The sequence below is a fragment of the Marmota monax genome, unplaced genomic scaffold (genome assembly GCF_021218885.2).
Source record: "Marmota monax isolate L192 unplaced genomic scaffold, Marmota_monax_Labrador192_F-V1.1 WCK01_AAM20220418_F8-fsc00137, whole genome shotgun sequence".
Lineage (NCBI taxonomy): Eukaryota > Metazoa > Chordata > Mammalia > Rodentia > Sciuridae > Marmota > Marmota monax.
The window spans coordinates 20,413-44,761 of record NW_026692854.1 but is presented as its reverse complement, the minus strand read 5'-3'; the positions used below and the strand labels follow the sequence as shown (position 1 = coordinate 44,761).

Here is a 24,349-nt window from a genome sequence, read left to right as displayed (position 1 = left end):
TTTCATTTGAATGGAAAACTTGTATTTTAAGATAAAGATCTTCTATTTCCATAAGAGCTGTAAGGATTTGAGCATTTGCTATAGCATGTGGTACATTTTCTGTTCTATTTTGTATACTAGCCCATTAAGAAGAAAAACTGAAATAAGTAATCTAAAAATAACTCTGCTCTTGGCCTAGTTTTTGTTTGTTTGTTTGTTTGTTTTATGGTCAATTAATATTGTTGTCCTAATTTAACAACAACAAAAAACATCTTCTGTGCATGAGTGAAGTTCCACATTTGACTACCCTGATGGAAAAGCTCTGAAGCACTTTGCCACCTATTCACAGAGCAGCATCTTGTTTGGCATCAGCATAATTGGTCAGAGGGCTACTCTGACTTTTTTTTATCATAAAGTGTGCTAGCTTTGTCTGTAGTCCTAACCTTCTTAGTCCAAAGTGACCTTCCTGATGATCACAGTTTGATCACATCTCTAGTTGCATAGACACATTTTTCCAAATCACATTCATTTTCACAACTTACAAACTTGAACTTGAATTGATGTTTTTTAAAAATGATGGAAGAAAAGATATATGCTAAAACTAATCACAAGAGGTATAGCCAATGCCTTTAAAAGTTCAATTATTACTATTTTACCTACACAACTGTTTTTTAAATTTTCAGAGTATTTTAAAAATAGTAGCAACTTGTAAAATGGAATAAAGTAGGCATTTCTTTTCTCCTTACCTTTTCTTTGGTGATATTTGCTGTTTTGTTCATACTGCTGTCCAGATTGTTAATATATGTATACTTTTGGGCATCTTCTTGTCTTGATTATGGAAATAGTATAGAAAACAGAAGCTGGTACAGATATGGTATAGAAACCAGAAAATAGTGGTTCTTTTTCTAACTTTTAAGACTTTTGGACATTTTGTTTGATAACACATTTAGCATTGATTAGAAGTGCATAGTGCCTCAGAAGCATGACTGTGTGACATCAATGGCAGAATGATCCATTTCTTCCTGGTGGGGGAACTACTTGGCCCTGGTGTATTTAAAATCTTTTGCCCTTATGTTCAAAGGAATTTTTATTTCTTCCAGAAGAGCTTTAAGAATTTAATAGTGAGCATTTGCTGTGGCATATGGTGCATTTTAAAGCATGGTTTTCAAAATGGGAAATGTTAATAACTTTCAAAATTACTGAATATGAAGTGTGTGATAAAGCTGAGAATAGATATGATGATCAAAATAAAGATTTAGTGAAATTAAATAAAAAAGCTAAGAATAGATAGGCATGAAAAATGACTGGTTATATGTGAACATAGACTTTTTTGACTACCCCTTTCTTAACCTAGTCAGAATTAAGCTCCGAGAAGACCATGACAGGCTAGAGTAGATAAAGAATGTACAGGAATAAATTTAAAAGAGATAAGCATTTTATAGTAGATCATGTGATAGTTCAGTTTTAATTGACTTCAGGCTTTAATTTGACTAACAGAGTGATAAACCCTAATTTAAATTTTAAGTCTCAATTATGTGTCATTTAAGTCTTTTTTTAGCCAGGTGCTAAAAAAGACTCTGAAACCTGTGTATCACCTGATCCTCATAGTGTGCAAAATACATGTGAAGAGATTACTCATCCACACAATACGCAAATTATAAAAGTTTTCACAGGATGCTAGAGGAAGGAGGAGGAAGAATGAGCACTTCAAAATGGGGGGCAGAGAGAGAAGAGAAGTTTTCCATAGGAGAACCCTTAATTGCTACCAGCAGTTTGACTCACATACAGAGGCTGTTAAGTAAAGATTTTTTGGCTCTTTAGAGCAGTGATTCCCAAAGTGGTTGGCTACCTTTTGGGCAAGCGTTATATATTGGTTTAAATTAATCCTCAAATACAAATCCATTCTTTAATTGCTATGATTGAAAAATATGCATAGGTTTCTACTTTCTTGAACAATTAAGGACTGCATCTTACTAATAACCCATATTTTTTCATTAAGGGTTATTAAAAACAGCAGCTATTTGCAAAACTAAGCTCATTACTGGAGGCTACCAAAAATTCTAATATTCTATCAGAAGTCAGAGTATGAAAAAACCTGGATATGTTGTAGATCTCTAGCTGCTCAGGCCCATGAAATAGCTGGCTAGAATTACTGTCTGTGGCAGAGTATTTTGTTATTGGTGTATCCGCTAGGTACACTTGTGATAGTCAGCTTTCAATCACGATGACAAATACCTGAGTAATCAACTTATAGAAGAAGAGATTCTTCTTAGCTCACAGTTTTAGATGTCTTAGTCCACAATTTCGGGGGACTCTGGTAGTGCCTCATAGGAAGAGTGTATGGCAGAGCACAACGGTTCAACTCAAAGCCTGGAAGCAAAAAGAGAAGAAGGGACCAGAGTTTCATTAACCCCCAACCAGGACATGCCCCAGTGACCTAAAGCCCTCTCACTAGGCCCCACCAATTAAAGTTTCCAACACATCCAAATAGCACCAATATGGGAGACAATGGCCCAGGTATTATTTTGCTTATGAATTATAAATGGTTTAGATTTACCATTATCATTTTTTCAGGATTGCCTTATTTGTCTAATGTGGTTAGTAATTAATATTTGCATTAATATAATTTTGACTCTAGCATGTCTTCAAATATAGTTGGTAAAATCATCATTAGAGCATGATTTTACATACTCTAATGGCTCACCAAAGCATCACCCAGACAGGTTGTCACAAAATAGAGTCCTGGGACACTGATGGAAATTTGAGTTCTCTGGGTCTGTGTGTTATATGTTATAATTAACATTTCTAAGAAACTCCTGGATGACAGTGATGCTACTGATCTTCCAACTACACTTTGGAATTTCAGTGATCAGTGTGTTTATTGCTAAAACAGACACATAGAAAATTCCATGGAAACATTCCTGTATGAAAGAATCAATACTTTTTAGTTCTTTTCTCTGTGAAAGTGGGAATACTTAAGATAGGATGAGAGGGCAGCAAAGTTTCAGTGTTTTGGCCAACTTGAGAACCTGCTTTAAAAAAGAGAACATCTGGTTTTGAGCTAATTCAAAGTTAATCAATGACATGCAAAGAGAAAAACAGGATAAATTAATGTGACTCAAACATTCATGTTAGGAGACTAGAGGGGATAAAGGTGGCTAGGGAAATTTACTGGATTATCTAGGGTCTAGTATGCTATGCTCAACAATCTGAATTTTTTTCCAAGGATAGTAGCAAAGCATTTTAAATTAGGAGATGATATCATCAAGTTATAAAAACAAGAATATGGCAAGAAGGGATGCAGAGATATCAGTTTGGAAGCTATTTAGGTGAGAATAATGAAGGGCTTGGACATAATGGGCAGTGATAATAATGATGAAAACAGAGTTCTGTTAGATGTTATGGAGTTGACAATAATGACAATACCAGCTGATATTTATTCTATACTCACTATGGGATATGGGCTGATCATTTTTTTTAAGTTATTCATATGAACTAACTTAATCCTGCTAGCAGCATTCTGAGTGAAGTGTTATTTTTATTTTCATTTTACAAATTAGGAAACTTGAGTTGCACGGGGGCAGGGGGATAAGCTACTTGTGAAAGGCCACCTGCCTGGTAAGGGCATACCCAGAATTTAAATTCCAGCAGTTCAGATGAACATGTGGACTGTTAAATTGCATAGTATTTTTAATAAGTGGATGCTATAGAGAGGGAATGCATGATAGTAGCAAATAACTAGGCATTACTAGTCTAGGTACTGACATAGGAAAGTTAGGAGGAGAAATGTAGTTGGAGTATAATGAAGTATAGAAATAAATGTGTGAATTGAATATTTGTGCTCCTCCAAAATTCATATGTTGAAATCCTAACCCCAATATGATAGTGTTATTACATTGGGCTTTTGGTAGTAATTAGGTCATGAGGCTGGAGTCCTTATGAGTGGAATTAAGGCCCTTATACAAAAGACCCCAGAGACTTCTCTCACTTCTTTAGCCATATGAGGATATAGGGAGAGACAGTCATCTGCAACCTGGAAGAGGGCCCTCACCAGAACTGGACCACGATAGCATTTCAATGTCAGGCTTCAGTACTATAAGAAATAAATTTATTATTTATCCAGTTTTTGTTTTGGTCATATAGGCCAAAATTGATGAAGATAATGGAGAAAGGAAAAGATAAATTTAGTTTTGGCTATTTTGAGCTTGAGAAATCTGCAGGATTTCTGACTTGACTGTTAAAATATAATGATTAACAAGGAAGTATGTTGTCAAATGGATAAATCTCTATAGTATTGTATTCGGATCTGAATTTTACATGTTAATTTAAACTAAAGTTTATTTGGAGCAACCATGCTGTAGAAGAACTGGGAAACTATGCCATGGGAAGAAAGGAATAAAAATTGGGTTGGTTAATGCAGCATCAAAGGAACCTGGATAGGTTTGGTACTACAAAGTGTTTTATTAAAGAATAGTTAATGTCAAATAGAGAATTTGTCTTATATTATTTTAGTAGTCAGAATGGGACCAAATAAATACAAGTTATTCAAAGATATATGCTAAGAATTAAATTCATATCTAATATGGGAAATGATTGCTTTATGAGGTAGTTAGTGCCTATAAGAACATATTGATATACTGACAAGTGCCCTTTAGTAGGAGCATCATAGTGATAATTCCTATTTTTAATAGATTATTGAGTCTATAGAACTAATAATAATATAAACACATGTATTTTTTTGCTCTGCTGAGAGGGCTTAAAACCTACAAATATACCTAGTGCCTATATATTGGTTTCAAATACAATTCTCTATTTTTTTAAAAGGGATATTTTTAAAAATTGTATTGATTATAGCATCAGTGCAGAAAATATACACTGTAGAATGCTGTGGTGCCAGAAAATAAGGTCATGTTTAGAAAAAAAAAAAACCTATAAAATAAATTTCTATGGGTCCATATCAAAAAAAATAAGTAAAAATAGAAACAAGGGTAGATAGACATTTTATTACATATGAATTCCAAATAATTTATGTAGATACTTTAAGGAGGTGAAACATAACTCCCAACTATTCCACTGTGGGCTGAGCCTGCTGACTTCCCTACAGAGAGTGCAGTACAGAAAGGAGGATAAAGAATTGACTTCACAGTATAAAAACCTGACATCTTCCCTCAGCCAGATCCTTAAGGTCATTGTCAACAGTTAGCTTCATGTTTACCCCCCTGTAGTGCATTCCCTGAAAAATCCCATCACCCCATCTAACCAGGAGATAAACATCAGGCTGGTCTCAGCTGAGGGATTATCTATAAAATACCTCACCAGCATGCCTCAATACTCTCAATATCAACAAAAACATAGTCTGAGAAACTCATAGCCAAGGATAGCCTAAGGGTACATCGGACAGAATGTAGTGTGGTATCCTGTAGCAGCAACCAGCATTAGCTTAAAAACTAAGGAAATGTAAAGGAAGCTTAGACCTTAATTTTGAAAAAAGTTGATTTTGCATTTCTGTGTCTGTAGGCTGAGTGTAGCTACACAGGGGTATATGTATGGAGTTACCAGGGGTTAGCAGGGTATATGTAATTTGGTAATATTGAAAACTAAAGATAGCTAACACTGTAGAGCTTACAATAAATCTGATACTTCTAAAAATTATGTATGTTTATTTTTAAAACAACTCTTTAGGGGGCATAATTATTCTCATATTGAAGTTAAAGTAATGAAATATTGATTATCTTTCCCAAGATCAAACATTGATTCTAGTTTCCAGATCCTGTTCTTATTTTTTAGATTCCACAGGTTCATTCTTGTGACCCAGAGAAGGGTTGTTGTGCAGAAAGTTGCAGAGAACCATTCTCCTTTTATAAGGTTCAGCTTCTGCCCAGATCTGTAAGGTGTAAACCATAATGCAGAGCATTCTTTTACATGTATTAAATAAAACTAGAAAGTTTACTCTTTTGGATTGAAGTTTGTAAACTTTTCTATGCCCATTTTATTGATGCCTTTATCTTTGCATGTCAGGAAGACTACACATTTTTCTATCAACTGCTAGAATGCCAAACTCATTAGTTTTTTGGTAGCTGGGAAAATATCCTACACCAATATACTTAGTCTTCACTTAACGCCTTTGTTATATTATTATTTTTTTAGTCAATTCCTATAATAGCACTTGGATTGGTTGGCTTTGTAATCTTCAAATATCAGATAAAGTAACTGAAGCCTAAGAATGTTAAATCAAGATTGTATGACACTTTGTTTGAAGAGCTGAAAAATGTGTAATCCTGTAGAATTTTGTTTTGCATTTTTTCCATATAGAAATAATAAAGTTAGTTCATAACAATTTCTTAGTTTTATAGAGCTCAGCTGACAAGGAGTTCAGTTTTAGTATTGTATAAAAATTATTATATATTCTCATAATGGCAATCCAAGTAGAGGTGATGCTAAGAAGCAGAGACAAATATCTTCCCAGAAAAAAAAATGTGTTCTGTCAATTGAAATGAACTGCTTGCTCTTGGCTTGAATTCTTTAATGGACTTAAAAAAAAAAAAACAAAAAAAAAACAGGTTTTTGATTTCCACATAGTGAGGAACTAGAAAGACTTACTTATTTTAGATACAGAAAAATTGCCAAAGTATTTCTTTCTTTGTAAACTGTATTACAATTCTGTACTTTAACCCACAGTAGAGTAGTCTTATCATTTTATAGCTGTAGCCATCCTGACATCCTGAATACAATGTGCCACGTCACTGTCAGGTAACTGAGCTGTCATAGTTAAATTTTCTTATCCAGTTAATACTTCTGTGGTAGTACCTCCCAACTATATTTGTGCCATAGCACATGTATAATGTGATGGAGTCTGAACAGTGCCTTTGCTGGTAGCAATTGGTCTGAAGGCCCTGGCTGCCCCAGGTTCCCTCAGCCCCCCAGAGGGTGGAAAGGATCAGCATCTTGGCATACCTGTAACCTGTTGTGACATGCCAATGTTCAGCACCCAGTTGTATGACATGCAGGGTGTCTTACCCAGGTGTATTTAGTTTCCACACCAAGTTGTATAAGATTGTTTGCAAAAGATTTAGGTTGAAATATGACTTATATAGAAAAGATAGCTAATATGGTAAGTTCTTGAACTATTTAAATCTTGCTTCTTGTTGGTTAAGTCACTTTATCACTGAGCTTTACACATGTATAAAATATGAGGTTGTTATAGAGTTTCCAAATATGTGATGGAACTTTACAAAATGTAAAATGCTACAGGTGTGAGTTTTTATTTTTGACAGACTGTTGTTTGCTAATTAGAATTGTTCTTTATCTGTCCCCAGGTTTTCTCTTCTCCAGATGCAACTGCAGTTATGTTTGGTGGTTTTATATGGTTTTGTGTAGGGACTAAGAGACACACACATCAGTACCCTGATATAGTGAAATACACAACAAAGCCTATTAGAGAATACAGGAGGACAGTTCAGTGTACAGTTGATCCCACAGCATTTGTTATCCCAGGGAAACAGGCTTAGGCAGTCACACCCAGAATACAGGTACCACAGAGGTCTCTTACATATACCGAGAAGAAGTCCATAATAATTCTAAAGTGGTAAATAGGGTACACTTTTTGGCTCAAAGAAAACTACCATCACTCATAAGATAATTTGGCACTTGTCTACACACTAAGAATGATTTTTTTTTTTTTTTTGGTACTGGGGATTGAACCCAGGGGTGTTCAATCACTGAGCCACATTCCCAGTCTCTCTTTCCCCTTTTAAATATTTTATTTAGAGACAGGTCCTCAGTGAGTTGCTTAGAACCTCACGAAGTTGCTGAGCTTGGCTTTGAACCCAGGATCCTACTGCCTAGTCTCTCGAGCTGGTAGGATTATAGGATGTACCACTGTGCCCAGCAAAACATTTGGTTTATAAAACACATGCTATATGGAAAAATAAAGTAGTTGATCCTATTGGCCTCCCCTACTCCTGGACTTTCCTGAGTCTGATGAGAAAATACACCAATGAGAGTTAACTCTCACTTGAGTATCTGGGCACAGTGGAGACCTCTATGGGGCAGGGAAAGAGAAAATGGAAGCAATATAAAATTTTCAGACCTGTGTATAATGTCTGAACCTTGTTAACCACACTGACCGCACTCTCACACACTCTCTGAGGATAGAAATGATGGGTTCAAAGGGCCACATGTTGGGCAGGGTTTGTGGCTCAGCAGTAGAGTGCTCACCTAGCATGTGTGAGGTGCTGGGTGCGATTCTCAGAATCATATAAAGTAAAAAATAAAGACATTGTATCCACCTATAATTATAAATAAATAACTACATATATACATAGATAAATAAATAATAAATAAATATATATTTTTTAAAATGGCCACATCATTTTTCTCCAAGAACCATCTGAACTTCATGGATAAAACAAAGACTATTAGCACCATTGATCCTGGGGCCACTTCACACACTTTAAAAACATTCACAACCTATAATATGTTTCAAGATCTGTGAGAGCAAAGCAATCTACTATCCATCTTTAAAATCATTGTGTAACTTTATGATAAGAAAATTAGTTTATGATTTCCTTTAGAAATAATTTTATTAAAGTCTCTATTAAGTCAGGTATGGTGACACATGCCAATAATCCAAGTTACTGGAGAAGCTGAAGCATAAGGATTCCAAGTTTTGGGACCAACCTCAGCAACTTAGACTCTGTCTCAAAATGAAATTTAGGAAGGGGCTAAGGGATAGTTTGGTTGTCAAGCACTTGCCTAACTTTAAAATCTGAAAGCTCTTTCAGTTTTCTTTTCTTTTTAAAATCTTAATCACTAATTTATAAACCTCACATCTGTCCATTTCTACTCTCCTAGATTAGGGTGTCATCCTTAATTGTTTGGATTGTTACTTTATTTGTCCTTATGGCTATAGTTTCTTTCTTCCTTTTTATTTAATTTGTTACACATGACAGTATATTTCTTTCTTTCTGTGAATAAATATTTACATCAATTTTTCCCCTTCTCAATTCTTAAAAACTTTTGGATGACTGAATTATTGAAGTCTTAGTACTGGAAACAGGGTCTGGAACATGGCACACACACAGATATTTTTGACTGAATGATAAGACATTAGTAGCCAAGTAGAAGTCAGTATTAACACCTTCTTAAATACCCCAATGGCACTGAATCTCCCTTATTATTCATGAAATAGTGAATATTTCTCTTGCTGGAAAAAGTGTTGAATCCATCTTTTTATTTCTAGCCACCCAGATCTACTTCTCTTTGTCTTTTTGTTTGAGTTCCAGTTTTTCACCACCTACTTTTAAACATTTGTCTTGATTTCATCCTGTTGTCTTGGAATTCCTAAGTCATGTCATTTGTTATTATATACCATCAATTCCCAAATATGTAACAAGCAATTATTGGCTTAAAAATTTCCATGAAAACTAATACAACTACCTACTACATAGTTTCAGTATGAAAGCAAACTTAAAGGACATTCTGAAAGCTGGAAAAAAATCTGAATTTTATTTTTTAACAAAATGTGCTCTCTAACACACATCCTCTATTCCTTGGGGTCAGAGTAACATGTATAGCTCTAGCCCTGAGTCATCACCAAAAAGTTCTCTTATTCTCCCCCTCTTTTGAATATTTTTATCTAGCCAAAAATTGTATTCATTAAAGCAAAAAGTCATAAGTTATTTTTATCTTTTTCAATCAAATGCATGTGAATATTGGCTGCAACTTCTTGACTTACTTGGTGTATACAAGTATATGTTAGAAATTTTTAAAAAAGGCTAATAGAGTCATGCATAAAATCTGACTTCGTTTTAGCATTTTTATCTTGAGTAAAAAATGTAATTTCATTTAAATTTTTGAAATACTAAGAGTAAAGTAAAATACATCATGGTGTGGTGAAGCTTTGCACAAGGAACACTGGTTTAAGGACTTTTGGTTCTTATACTATAAATTTTATTAACATCAGCAACATATTTTTAGAAAGATTGAGGGATTACTGTGAAGTTAGATTTTCTAATATGGGCTAATTTTTAAAGATTTTAAACTACAAAAAATGTTTTTTTTCCCTATTCATGTATAAGCTTTTAAATTTGGCTTATTTGATTTTACTTTAATTTGTTAAAATAGGTAACATACAACATGCTGTGTCTCTCCAGCCTGGGAAAACTGGTTCTTCATTTGTTCCAATGTGTTATGTAATAATTGATATGTATGTATTGTCATGAAAAGGTTTGGGAAACATAAACTGTTAATTTTCCCTTTTCAGTGAGTAACATAATAATCAGCTTCTTTATACTTTTCTAGAATCAATCAATGCATGTATAATCATATGTGTATACATGTAGTTTTTTCACAAATGGTAACTTAACACAATTGGATCCTATATATTTTTTCAACTTTTAAAGGAGCACCTTAGAAATTGCTCTCTGTCAGTGTATAAAAGTTACTTAATTGTTTTTTGGTTATTAAATAAATATGTCATCTTTGTACAAATGGTAAGTTTTTAGGAAACATGGTTAATGTTTATTTAAAGTAGGTGTATATTGTTTATGTGACGTCTATTTCAACAAAAACAGCTTTTAGAACTTTAAAAAATTACAACTGTTTACGTAACTGGTGTTATTTCCCAGTGCTACAGTTTTCCTGGTTAACAATTTTCTCTTCTTGGCTGAACTGTTGTGTTTCTTAGCTGGGCTTTTATTGTAAAAGTGGGATGTTTTTGATCAGATTGTATTTACATGACATCCTGGAAATGTGGCATTCCCTCAAGTACATTGTACACATTTAAAATATAGTCTAAATATTTATTCACAATATGAATTAGTGTGGCTCAGAAAAGGCAGTTACAACCTATTGAATAAATAATTTTAGTTTTAAAAAATTTGGAAAGTCTTTGAAGGAGTCATAATGATGTCTCATCTCAGTTGTTAGAAACAGCCACTAAATACCTTTTTTTTTTGACTAAATGATATTTTAATTTTTAAATGTTTAAGTAACAAAACAAAGGAAAAAAAGGGGGGAAATTTTTAATCAGTTGACTGTAGGTGTAGACTTTCTTCCTTTCCATTGTCAGATACCACCTTCCCATCATAAAAACAAATAGATAAAAACTTTTGCAAACAACTGTTGTAGCAAGTTCTTAACATTCCTGGATGTTAATACTAAATTTCAGAACTATACAGTTGAAGTTGCAGAAACATTTGGAATAAGTGGATGTTTTACCCTCATATTGCAAAGATTAGTTTTCATAACAAATTTGATATAAATTTTGTTGTTGGAAATCTTCTGTTTAATAAGTTGTTCATTATTTTTAAGTCAGTTTGAAAATGTGGAACTTCATGCTATCTCTGTTCTTTTAAACAGGAGACAAGGTTTTTGGTATTGATGATGGATAATAAATTTAAAGGTGTCTATGTGTACGTATTTTTTTTCAATCATGTGCCAGGTTATTTTATTTATAGTTAAGTTTACTTGAACTCTTCAATTCTTTTACATTTATTAGAGATTGTCTATTTTGAAAAATAAAAAAGTGCAGAAAATAATTTATTTCATGTAATGCTAAGTTTACATAGATGGTGTAGATCTGTAATTGTGACATCTTTTGACAAGCAAATTAGACCATAGAAAGAACATCCAACTTGGAGCTTGGGACATATACTATACTTAAGTATATGTCTAAAGCAAGCCATTCTGGTCAGTAAGGGTTCATGATCAAACTCAGCCTTTGCAGTGTGGAAGTAGCCTCATAAAGGAAATTTCAACCTAAGTAGAAAATAATGTATTGTCTGAATTGAAGCTAAAAGTTAGAGGTAAAAACCAATGCATAAAATTACATTATTTTTAGATCCAAAACTAACTTGAAAATAAATTAAGGAAAACAATTAAGGTGGCAGAAATCAGAAAATGCAGTTATTTTAGTTCCTTATCTCAGAAATTGAAATTATTAAGATTGTGAAAATTTTTCTCTATGTAATAATACTAGATTAAAATTCAGTATCTGTTACCTTATACTATATGACAATGGTAAAAAGGATTGTCTTGAAATGATCAAATGTACACATTACTTTTAGATGGCAGCATTCCTCTTTTACTTTTTTTTATCCTGGATTGATTGGTAAAATAACCCAATATTGCTTTATACAGATATGTAAAAAGATGAGAGAAGATGTATCAATTAGTTTTTAATTGCATTGTCATTTAGAACACACATGTACAAATGGTGAGGTTTTGACTCCCCATCAGAGCACCAATGCCTTTGTAACAACTGTTGTAGATAAACCTCTTTAAGAGTAGCAAAACCTGTTACAGCACCTACTTTTGCATATGCAAATATGTTGTTTTGACCTTTCATTAAGCAAGAAGAGTTAACAGTCTCCTATGGTTGTAAATAAGTCTCAAACATGGCCTACATGGATTGAAATCCTGTAAAAAGACAACTGTGGTTTCTGTTGTATACTCATGGGAGGTTGTTTCTGTTTGGGCTTTGTTTCCAGAAGAGTGCGCCTACTTTGAAGGAAAGGTAGAAAGGCAAGTTAATGTTCAGAGGCAAGAACAGGGAAGGTGTTTGCTGTCATTGACTATGGGGTAGTTGTGAATTTTGACATGCCCTAAAGCTACTGAATGCCATGTTGGCCCCTATATACTGCATACCTCAGTTTTCATCATCTGGTGAGCCTGCATCAGGATTTCCAGGCACTGGAATTAACACCACATCTACTTTCCTTTGGAATTGATTGATTCACAGAACAGGACATGCTTGTGGAATCTTCCTTTGCTATAAAATGATATAAATGATTTAAATGTTTTCTTTTTTATTTTTAGTTGTAGATGGACACAATGTCTTTATTTTCATGTGATGTTGAGGATCAAACCAAGTAACTCACATGTGGGAGGCAAGTGTTCTAATACAGAGCCAAAACTCCAACCCCTTGAAATGTATTCTTTAGAAAAAAAAGAATGTATCATTTGTTTATATACCTTATTGCTTATGGGAAAGAAATTTTCAAATAGTAATGCCAGCAGAGAGTGGTGAAAACTTTTGGATTATTGTGTTGAACTTCAGCATATTAGAAACAAAAGTGAAAAAATAAAATCAGGGGAATAAACGGTGGAAGGATTTTCTTCTCATGTGCTATATATCTTCAAAAAGGATATCAGAAGGACATAATAAAAATGGCCTCTCAGAATTTGCAAAATGACAGGAGATTTTATTCCATTGGAGCAGATTGCTTTGGGGAAAGAAAAAGGAAATACTAGAATTGATGAGCAAATATTGTATACTGTCATTATAAATTATATTATTTTGAAGTTTTTTCTATTTTTTTTTTTTTGGTAAAAATAGTATAAAAAGCATGTGACATAGAAAATAATATTAAGGATCTGTTGTGTTTTATCTTCAAGTGTGTTTATTCTGACATAGATTTACTATGAACAGGATTGAAAATATTTTATAGCTTTGGGAGAAAATTAATATTTTTTCTTATCTTTTAATAAACATTGTCAAATGATTTCCCTGCTCTGACACAGTGCATTACATTTGCAAAGGTTGGAAGTTAACTCTCAAGGCACCAGACATCATTTTTATTGGGATTTTAATTCTCAGAGGTCCTAGTCTTATCAATTTGTAGGCATTTTCTTTTATAGGTCATTCTGATTTGTAGATCTTTCTTTTTATATCAGTATTAAATACCAAACCTTCTATGATATGAAGTTCATTAGAGATATGCCTTTGATGGCATCCTTTTCCTGGCTTGAGTTTCAAAAATACCTTGATGTAAAGTTTCAGAAGTCATGTGTTGTAAGCCCTCCTTGAATGTGCCTTTTTTAGATCTGCATGGTAAATCAAGGAACATAAATAACACGGTAGCAGATAGAAGTGTGGAGTTAAGACCAGTGAACAATTTTATATGTATTTTGTTATGATGTTGACAGGAGCTAAAATTCAGTAATCTAGTTCAATTGATCTATATTTCAAAGAAATCTCATTTAGTAGCAACTTGAAGGTTTGTAGTATAAAATTCTCTTAATGCTGCTTTTGTTGTATTCTTTGCTAAATTATCTGGTCAAGATTTACCTTTGCTTTCTTAAAGCTGCAATCATGTAACAGCAGTCTTAAATATTATGAAGGCATTTATGTCTAGACTATGAACTAAAGGTAATCACATATTCAGCCCTGAATATGGTACATTTTGAAAATACTGTTGTCCAAACTTAAATATCAAGGCAATACAGATAAGGGTGTGTGTGTGTGTGTGTGTGTGTGTGTGTGTGTGATGTGTGTGTGTGTTTCCCTGCCTGGTGGCTCTGAGATATTTGTCTACTTTATAAACAAGCTAATACACAGTTATCTACTATTAAAATTATGCACAAATAAATGGAGGTTTTTTAAAGTATGTATCCATTGATGCTGGTATTAGTTATACTTTTGAGAATGGAAGTTATTAGTTATTACTCCACTTATTGCTTAGCCTGCTCTTCCAGGAGTGGCTCTGGATGGGCTGGAATGCAAACAGTTGTGTTGGGCCCTTGGCCCAGTCTGTCCTGCAAAGCTGGACAGGACCCAGGGGAGTCAGGTTCCTTGGGCCTGTCTCTGGGCTCTGCCCCCCAGTACCATGGTGAGATGGTGAATGGAGAACTGAAGGGAGGGCAGAGTTAAAGGTTCAGACTCAAGAGCTAACCAATTGTGTGGGTACTTTTGCAAAAACATTAACAGAAATTTGGACCAATAATGTTGACCCAAGAGGTATATATACAGCCCATAGCAGAGCCCACTGGCAGAAGCTGCTATGGGGTTTTCTGAGATTCATTTTGTCCTTTGGATTCAGAACACTGGAGCACTTGGAGCAGAAATTGGCTGTTGAGTTTCCACAGTCAGCTGGAACATCCACAGGCAGAACCAGCTATTAAGAGCTGCTTGTCTGCAGAGGCCTGCTATTTTCATGGAGCCCACCCACCCATAGAAGGAATAAACTGTCCATGCACTACAGGGACATTTTATGGAGAGATGTGTACTCATTCATATGGATTAATAACAATGAGATTTATTGATATGGATGGTTAAATGATGAAGTCTTTAAAGTGATGCCTGAATCTCCTTTTCATAGAATCACAAATAATCTTATAGTAGAGTTTAGGATAGGTATCATGCTTCAGAGTAAAACACAGATACATTGGTTTGGTGTTCTTTTTCCTGTTGAAGGATATTTGAAAGGGCACATCATTAACATAACCTAAGAAAGGTAGCAAATTCAGATTTTTGTCACAAAAGCAGAAAGAAGTGAGCAGAGTTTTGGTGAATAAGTTGAAGTGATTGCTGTAATACATATTCTGGTAGTTTGAGAGGAAATGGCATGGAGTCAGGTTTGGTTTACAGTAGGGAGAAGACTTGGAGGAAATTGCAGTTCTCCCCAAAACTATCTTTGGGCAAATACACAAAAATAAAAACAATTGAGATATATTCTAGAGGTCTTCCTGCTGTCACTTGCTTATAGATTGGTTGAGCCCATGAGTTAAAAAGGTGAATTAGGAATAATTTAATTTCTTAATTAATTGAATAAGTTTTAGTAAGAGAAGCTATTTGGAAACTGTTTCAGAGGAAAGTTTGAGAACCTTATTTTGAAGTTTTACATTGGAGGGGATTAAATAGGCAGTTTAATGTTTGTATACAAAATTCAAGTAGTGTTGATACAAATGATATACATTATGGAGGAATCAGCAATGAAATAACAGGTAAAGGGAAAGAACTTGATAAGATCAGGTAAGTAAATAGTATGAAAAAAGAAAAGTACCACAGACAACAACCTAGCCTGAAGTGCATACAATGTTGCTATAGAAAAAAAAACACTAAGAGATACATGGACAATTAGTGCAAAGGAACAAATATTTCCAGGAGGGTAGTATGGTCATTTCATTTTAGATTTCTGACCAAACACATGTCCATTGGAATTGGAAAGAGGGAGTTTATTGTGGGTTCTATGGCAGCACTGTGTCAGTTGTAGTTCTTTTGAGTACTTACTTCATTGTTATTACATATTCTCCATACATCATCTATCTGTGTCTTATTTTCTTATTTGTTGGAGGTTATTGATTTGAAGGAAGTGTTTCCCTCTGAAATAAGAGCATATAAGTAATGTAACTTTGTGTTGCATTCCATGATATTTTAGCAAGAAAATCTCCATGTATATACCACCTATGTTGCTTCCGGTTTAGAGGAAACTTCCCAGTCACTACCCATCCTCCTCATAGAGATATGTTTATTTTTTCTGATTGCTTTTTTTTTTTTATGCAGTAATCCCTTGGGATTTGAAGTGATAATATGTTCTTGCTTGTGAGCCATCTTCCTTTAAAGGTACATTTGTGTCATTCTCTATTGTGAGGTTGTCATTCATCTCAATTTATTTGTGTATTTGTTTCACTGTCTTTTTTTATTTGTCTTTTTTTTTTACCTGAAGATGCTGTAATTTTCTTTTCTTTTCTTTACATCTTCATACATGTATATTGTATAATAAAACTTTTTGGTTGTTGTTCTTGTTGATGTGTTGGGGATTGAACCTGGGTCTTGTGTATGCAAGGCCAGCACTCTACCAACTGAGCTATATCCCCAGCTCTCAATATGCCAATTTTAAAGCTACATTATATTGCTGATGTAAATTTATATTGTTTCTTCATTTCTGAGTTTCAAAAAATAAACTTGTAGTTTTTGGTGCACATATTCATTTCACATATTCAAATGTGAAATTGCTGGGTCATAACTATACCTATTCTGTAATTTAGCAGATGCATTCAAAAACTTTTACATAGAAAATTTTTGTTCTCCCAGTCTTTATTTCTTCCTTGTAAATGAAAGGGGTCCTGTTGTCTCAGTATCTCCTCAATACCTGCTACCATGTTTTTTTTTTTTTTAAATTAGTCATCCTTATGAGCAGTAATGGTATTCCATTATGTTAGTTTTCACTTAGTTGACAACTAATAAACCTCAGCATTTTTCCCTTTTTTCTTGTCATTTGCATATTAAGTTTGTGAAGTCCTCTGGGCATGTAATTGGATATCTCCTTTGAATAATTTGTGATAATCTTAGAACAATTATAATTGTTGATATGAACTATTTGTTAATATTGAGTTAATTATAGGTATTAATACTTGGTTAATATTTGTAATGCATAAAGGAGAAAAAATATTGGCATTTGCATGTAAACAGATGGAGTTGGAGAATATCATGCTAAGTGAGGTAAGCCATTCCCCCCAAACCAAAGGCCAAATGTTTTCTCTGGTAAGTGGATGCTGACCCATAATGGGGGTGGGGGGATCACGGGAGGAATGGAGGAACTTTGGATAGGATAAAGGGGAAGAAAGGGAACATTAGGGAGAGGGCATAGGCATAGGAAAGATGGTGGAATGACATGGACATCATTACCCTAGGTACATGTATGAAGACATGAATGATGTGACTGACTTTGTGAACAACCAGAGAAATGAAAAATTGTGCTCCATATGTGTACTATGAATTGAAATGCATTCTGCCATCATTTATAATAAATTGGAACAAAAATATATTCAATAATTAAAATATTTGTAATGCAGAGATTTTTTTCCTATGTGGATGTATTGCCTATATCCAGTACCCTTGTTAAATTCTTATAATTATTTGTAACAAGTTATCTAAAAATAATGACAATTGTATTTCTTCCATTATCATGATTATATCTTTTGTCTTTCAGGCTGATTTATTTTAATGTCATCATGAGGATATATATGGATCATTTAATCTTTTTTGTTGTTGATTTTACTTTTTTTTAAGTAACCAATTTCTTTATTCAGTAATGCTTCTTGCTTTAAATTCTAAACTATGAATTATTAATATAACTATGGTAAGGTTTTTTGGTTACAGTGTGCTGTTATTTGAGTTTAGATGGTCAGAAAATCTATACTTAAAGTAATGCCTAATTTTATTAGGTATAATTTTAATATTTTTCCTCTTTGTCTCATCCATTCTTTTCATCATTTTCTTTTCTATTTTCTTTCTTTCCATGCCTTGAATCTGTTGTATTTTTCTTTACTTTATATTCAGTTCATTGTGCAGAGAACATATGAAAATCATTTTTTCATATAAGAGATGGAATTATCAAATAAAGTCCTCATGAATGAGAGATGCCATTCCTGACCAAGATTTGATAATAATTTCAAAGATAAAGGGATCACATGGCAAATGGCAGATAGGTATATGTCCAGGTCATTCTTTCCTTTTCAGGATCTTGGCTTTCATTGTGTGGTTCCCCATAGGATTGAGGAAGTATGTTTTCTGCCTCTGTCAATCAGAGGCTAAAGTAAGCACTAGCTGTCAGATTTTGGCCTTACATTTTTGAGTCTGTGATATGAATTCTTGGAGGAAGAAGAAATGTTGAGTTTATCTTAGTATTCTCCTCTTCCTCTTCCTATCTTGTATCTCCAAAGTCCTGGCTATGTTATTTACCCTCTAGTGTCCTCATGAATTAGATTTACACATTATATTTTCTTTTAGTTATATGGGTTAGAAAGTTAGATTCAGATATTCCTTCATGGACAGAAGTTAAATTTGTGTGACTTTATTTTAACTTTGCTTTTAATACGAATGTTTTAGAAAGAAAATATATGACATCATTGTTCTGCTTTTTGTTTGTATGTATGTTTTTGTGAATACACACTTATATAAATTGATGTTAGAATTAATACATGTGCTTGATTAGACCAGCTTTTTATATGTGTGTATGATGCGCTTTTTTTATGTGGGACATCTCTCCTCCCACTCATTGCTTTTCAGAACTAGGAATTTGGTAGCTTCCACCTCTTGGCTGCTTCTTCCCTGCTCCTCAATTTATAATTCCTAGAAAGCATTGTATGAGGAGTCCTAAGTATGCTTATTGGCATTACTAGTAAAGAATTTTATTGGAAAAGGCCAATCATTGCTGCTTTTAGGGAAACAGAATTTATAGTATAGTTTAAACAGACAGGGAAAGGTCAGAAAGGAAGGGACATAGATGTTCAGTAGATGTTTAGGAAACAGTGACCTGGTTGGATGGACAGATCACTCAGTGTTGTATCTTCTTTATGGAAGGTCTGCAAATGTTAATATCTGTTTACACTCATAACTGCAAGGATTTGAATACATTTGTACTTTCTGAATAATTCAGAAATAAACCTGACTTCTTGTATATTATTCCATGCAAGGTGACCATCCACTTGCTTCTTTGCTCCTTAGTATGCAAGGGGAGGAGAGAGGCATTGCCTGCTGGCTTATTTTAATCATAATTCTGCTTGGGAACTAGGTAGGGGAGGGACAAAGAATATGGATTTTTTTAGAGAAAATGGTGTGTCATAATTTTTGTTATGAAATAAAAAACATTCCATCATAAACAAAGGTTAAAAGATTTTGCAACTAGAAATTCTGCACTACCATACATTCTTGGCAAAATATTCCATGAGGAGGACATGAAAAACACCAAAGAGAGGTATTATACTAAAGGAAAAATTAATCAAAGGAGAAACTAATTCAAGTTAAAAACCAAACTAAAAATCACTGGGAATCAAGTCATGTCTCAATAATAACCCTGAATGTTAATATATAAACTCATTATTCAAAACATATAGACCAGCAGATTGAATTTTAAAAAGAGACCCAACAATATGCTATCTTCAAGAGACTCATCTCATAGGAAACGACATTCATAGACTAAATGTGAAAGGTGGGGGAAAAAACATATGACTGATATGGACTGTGTTAGGAAGCGGGGGTCTCCATATTTATATTAAATACAGTAGACATTAAGCCAAAGTTAATCATAAGGGATAAAGAAAGATATCTCATACTGCTTATGGGAACCGTACATCAAAATGACATAACAATTATGAATGAATGTGCCCCAAACAATGGAGCATCTCTGTTCATCAAACAAACTTTTCTTAATTTCAAGAGTCAAGTAGACCACAACACAATAATACTGGGTGACTTTAACACATCTCTTTCACCACTGGATAGCTCTTCCAAACAAAAGCTAAACAAAGAATCAATAGAATTCAATCTATAGAACAATCAATAACTTAGACTTAACAGACATATATAAAATATTTTATCCATGAACAATGAAATACACTATCTTCTCAGCAGCACATGGATCTGTCTCTAAAATAGACCATATATTAAGCCACAAAGTAACTCTTAGCAAATACAAAAAAGTAGAGATACTACCCTGCATTCTATCAGATAATAATGGAATGAAATTAGAAATCAATGGTAAAATAAAGAATAGAAGCTACTCCAACAACTGGAGGCTAAATAATATGCTATTGAAGGAACAATGGATTGCAGAAGACATCAAAGAGGATATGAAAAAAAAAATTCTTAGAGGTAATTAAAACACTGATACAATACATAAAAATCTCTGGAACACTATGAAGGCAGTACTAACAGGAAAGTTCATTGCATGGAGTTCATTTCCTAAAAGAAGAAAAAGTCAACCAAAAATGACCTAACCTTCCATCTCAAAGCCCTAGAAAAAGAAGAACAAGTCAACACCAAAAGTAATAGAAGACAGGAAATAATTAAAATTAGAGCTGAGGTCAATGAAATTGAAAAAAAAAATGACATAACAAAAAGTTGTTTCTTTGAAAACATAAATAAAATTGATAATTTTTTACCCTGCTAATGAGGAGAAAGAATGCCCAAATTATTAAAATCCATGATGAAAAAGAAAATATAATGATGGATACTATAGAAATACAGAAGATAATTAGAAATTATTTTGAAAATTTGTACTCCAATAAAATATAAATTATTGAAGCCATCGACAATTTTCTAGAGTCATACAATTTATCCAAACTGAATCAGGATGATATACACAAGTTAAAAACATTAATTTCAAGCAATAAAATAGGAAACACAATCAAAAGCCTACCAACAAAGAAAAGGCCAGAACCAGATGGGTTCAGAGCTGAGTTCTACAAGACTTTGAAAGAAGAACTAATACCAATCCATCTCAAATTATTCCATGAAATGAAAACTTCAGATCTATATCTCTAATGGACATAGTTGTAAAAATTCTCAGTACAATTCTGGCAAATCAAATACCCAAAAATATATTAAAAAGATTGTAATGAGCTGTGTAATGTTTTGAACAACCAATAAAAAAAAAAAAAAGAGATTGTACACCATGATCAGGTGAGATTCATCCCAGGGATACAAGGTTGGTTCAACATATGGAATAGACTCAAGTCATATGATCATCTCAATAGATGCAGAAAAAGCATTTCACAAAATACAGCACCCTTTCATTTTCAAAACTCTAGCAAAACTAGGGACAACAGGAACATAGCTCAACATTGTAAAGACTATCTACACTTAACCTCAGGCTGACATCATTCTTTTTTTTTTTTTTTTTGATGCAAGTGAGAGATTTAATCAACAGGGATAAAATTTAGAATTACAACAGTGATAAACACACAAAAATTTAATTATTTTATAAATCTAAAGATAATTATGAATTTTAGGGAAAGCAAAATGAGGTTTCAAAAAGGAGATGTAAGAGATTACAGTTTAAAAGCAAATTGCAAATACATAATCATAACAAAAACACTGAATAGTAACCCTATCAAAATATACTGCGAGAATGGAGGAACAGAAGTACAGGGAGTTGTCTAAAGACAGCTATATTCTCATTTTCCAGAGCAAGAAGTCAGCAGACAATACACACAATGGGAAAAGTCAGGAAATAGTGACGTAAGTGTGGATTTAATGGTAAGAAGTTAAATACTGTAAGAACTAGTTAAAATAGTAGGAAAGTGCTTATCTCTGGGAATAGAATATGATGTGTTAGTATAACAAGTTTTTTGTAACAAACCTCAAAGAGCTATTTGACTTTAAAATGTTCTTATAGAACTATTTAACTCTATGCATGGAAAACCAATTAAATTTTTTTTAAAAAAATGTATTTGCAAAAAATAAAAAATAAAAATAGTATTTGCTTTTGAGGATAACTAGATACATGGGTTTGGGATCTATAGAGCTGTCCCAATTTACTTGATTTGAATCAGAACAGAGCAGACCTCCCCCCAAAAAACCACATTAAATCAAGTTCCAGGCTTGTTAAACCACTTTTCTATCCCCTCTGGGTGAGGCAAAAGAACAGACCAGATGAGACTTTTAAGTTCTTTGCCTGCTTTATTCACCAAACCTTATTAAAAGTATTACATTAAACATTACACCATTGAATGCTAGTGTCCTTGCCCATGGATATCACTAGATATCATTTGAAGTATGTTTGCTGGGAGAGAGGGATTTTTCACTTTTTACTTCTTTTGTCCTTACATAGTTTGAACTTTTTTGAGTGTATTTTACAGACAGAAAGATAAACACACGTTAGAATATCCTTAATAATTAGTTTATAATCTGTCCTCATGCATCTTGACCCAATTCAACATACAAGATAAAGAGTAATAAAGAAAACATATCTGCAATAAAATATTGCTTAAATCTCAGTAGATGTATCTAAAAAACAAGAAAATGACAAGTAACTGGTGCTAATTATAATTTTTGAATATTATAAAGCAGAAACCAGTTTTCAAGTTCTCTATAGGTAATTAATATACCATGTAAAGTTTCATTTTAAATAAATGAAAGCATATTCTTTAGATTGATATGATTTCCTAACTTTCTCAGCAAGAAAACTCAAGTTTACCTCTAAACCGCCATGATTCATGTTTCTTTTGTGCTCTACAGTACTAGAAAAAAGCTAGGCCCATGAACAAATATACTAGGAGTTACTCACTTATGTAAATTAATCTAATAAAATCAGCTAGGGAGAAAAAAATCAATAATGTCACATAATAAGCATAAATTTTAAATTTTTCTATAATTCCTTAAACAATATTTTACAAGATTTAACCTGTTGATTTCCTTCTTGCTTTTTGTTACTCTGTAACAGAACTGTGATCTTCTTGATAAAAAGAACTCAAAATAATGAATTCTCTTTCACCAAACTCGGCTTTTGTTAAACTTATCGTAAATCCACTACATCACACTGACTCTTTGATAATAAAATGGGGTAAACCATGAAAACTAAAATCTTAGAGAACTACAATCGGGATGAATGTTTTTCTTATGTCCTCATTTAAATACATATGTTGAAAAGCAATTATCAACTTAGTAAATATTAGTGGCTTTGGAAATCACATTTCAATATTTTTTAATTACATGAAATAACTGATATAAATTCAAGGACTTCAAAAAGTCAAAGAATGAAAAAGAAGAAATTAAATGTTTTCAGTCATCTTTGTGACACAGCCATCACTGACAAGTTTTAAATGTAGAAGCATTAAGAGAGTTTAAACTTAATTTTTTAAAAAATAATTTCCCCTTTATTTAACTCTAAGATTCCAGGAAGAAAAAAGTTCCATCCATTTACCTCAGTAATTGGCTGCCCCTGAGATGTCAAATCCAGTTCTTGAGGGCGTGTCACTTTATCAATATCCAAAGAATCCATGCTGGAGGCTGCAGACGTGATGCTAGAACGTGAGGAGTTACTAATAGAGCGAACTTCAGCATCACTCACTGTGCCTGCTGATGCGGTTCTTCTGTGCTGATTAGTTACTAAGGGCTTAGTATCTTCTAGTAGAGATTGCTGAGCAGCCTCGTCCATGCTCAAGGAGGCCTGTTCTAATTGTGCAGTGATGTCATCTAGAGAGTAGTTAGCATGAGAAGGTTTAGTTATCCTATTAGATGAAGAAGATAATCCTTTCAAGGTGCCATGTTTTGATGTATGTCGGTTAGCAGGTAATTTCTGAGTAGTTTTTGTTTCTGTGACTTGACACTTACTATTTCCTGAACCAATACTGCTGAGCTCCTGCTCTATAGAGCAAAGATCGGCCATCAGGGCATCCAGATCAACAGTCTCTCCCTGATTCAGAGCTTCATTCAAGTTGTATATGGAGAAACGATAAGAAAAATTGGCCATGTTTGTTTCCTGGCGAAGAGGAGATCTTTTCACTGGTTCTATGGGTTTGTCAGAATCCAAAGTCTGAGTGAGTTTGTCCAGTTCCCCAAGCCAGGCTCCAAACATTTTGTCCAGGTCCTGGTCTTCCTTGTCACTGTCTTCTTCAGCACCATGGTCAATTTCTTCATCTGAAAGCTGCTCCATCGCTACAGCCGCTCAGTCCTCCGGCGGCCCCGGCGAACCTCGCGGCCCCGGACAGGGTTGCCACTGCTCGCGCTCCTCCAGCCACCGCCTCCTCCCCAGGCGCGGCGCTCCTTCCCCGGAGACGCAGACATCGCCGGCAGCTCCCGCGCCACGCGCTCCGTGACTGGCTGGCGGACCCACGGACCTACCAGGTGGCGGCGGCGGGGGCG

General features: G+C 33.9%; 1 protein-coding gene and 1 long non-coding RNA gene across 3 annotated transcripts in view; one reads left to right on the top strand and one right to left on the bottom strand.

Annotated features, from left to right (window-relative positions):
- LOC131424369 (uncharacterized) overlaps positions 1–24,349 on the top strand; it is a 94,585-nt gene that overhangs the window by 52,443 nt on the left and 17,793 nt on the right. The gene's annotated exons all lie outside the window — the stretch shown is intronic.
- Positions 2,213–24,298, bottom strand: LOC124095997 (ras-associated and pleckstrin homology domains-containing protein 1-like). Of its 2 annotated transcripts, XM_046449479.2 has the most exons (3): positions 23,819–24,298; positions 23,409–23,680; positions 2,213–2,349 (listed from the first exon to the last, which is right to left on the bottom strand). In XM_046449479.2, exons 1-3 carry the CDS (start codon positions 24,138–24,140, stop codon positions 2,338–2,340), a joined length of 606 nt encoding a protein of 201 aa, XP_046305435.2. In that variant the 5' UTR covers positions 24,141–24,298; the 3' UTR covers positions 2,213–2,337. The 2 variants fall into 2 exon arrangements, with proteins under 2 accessions (XP_046305435.2, XP_058436941.1); XM_058580958.1 differs by having other exon boundaries at positions 2,323–2,349; positions 23,409–24,292.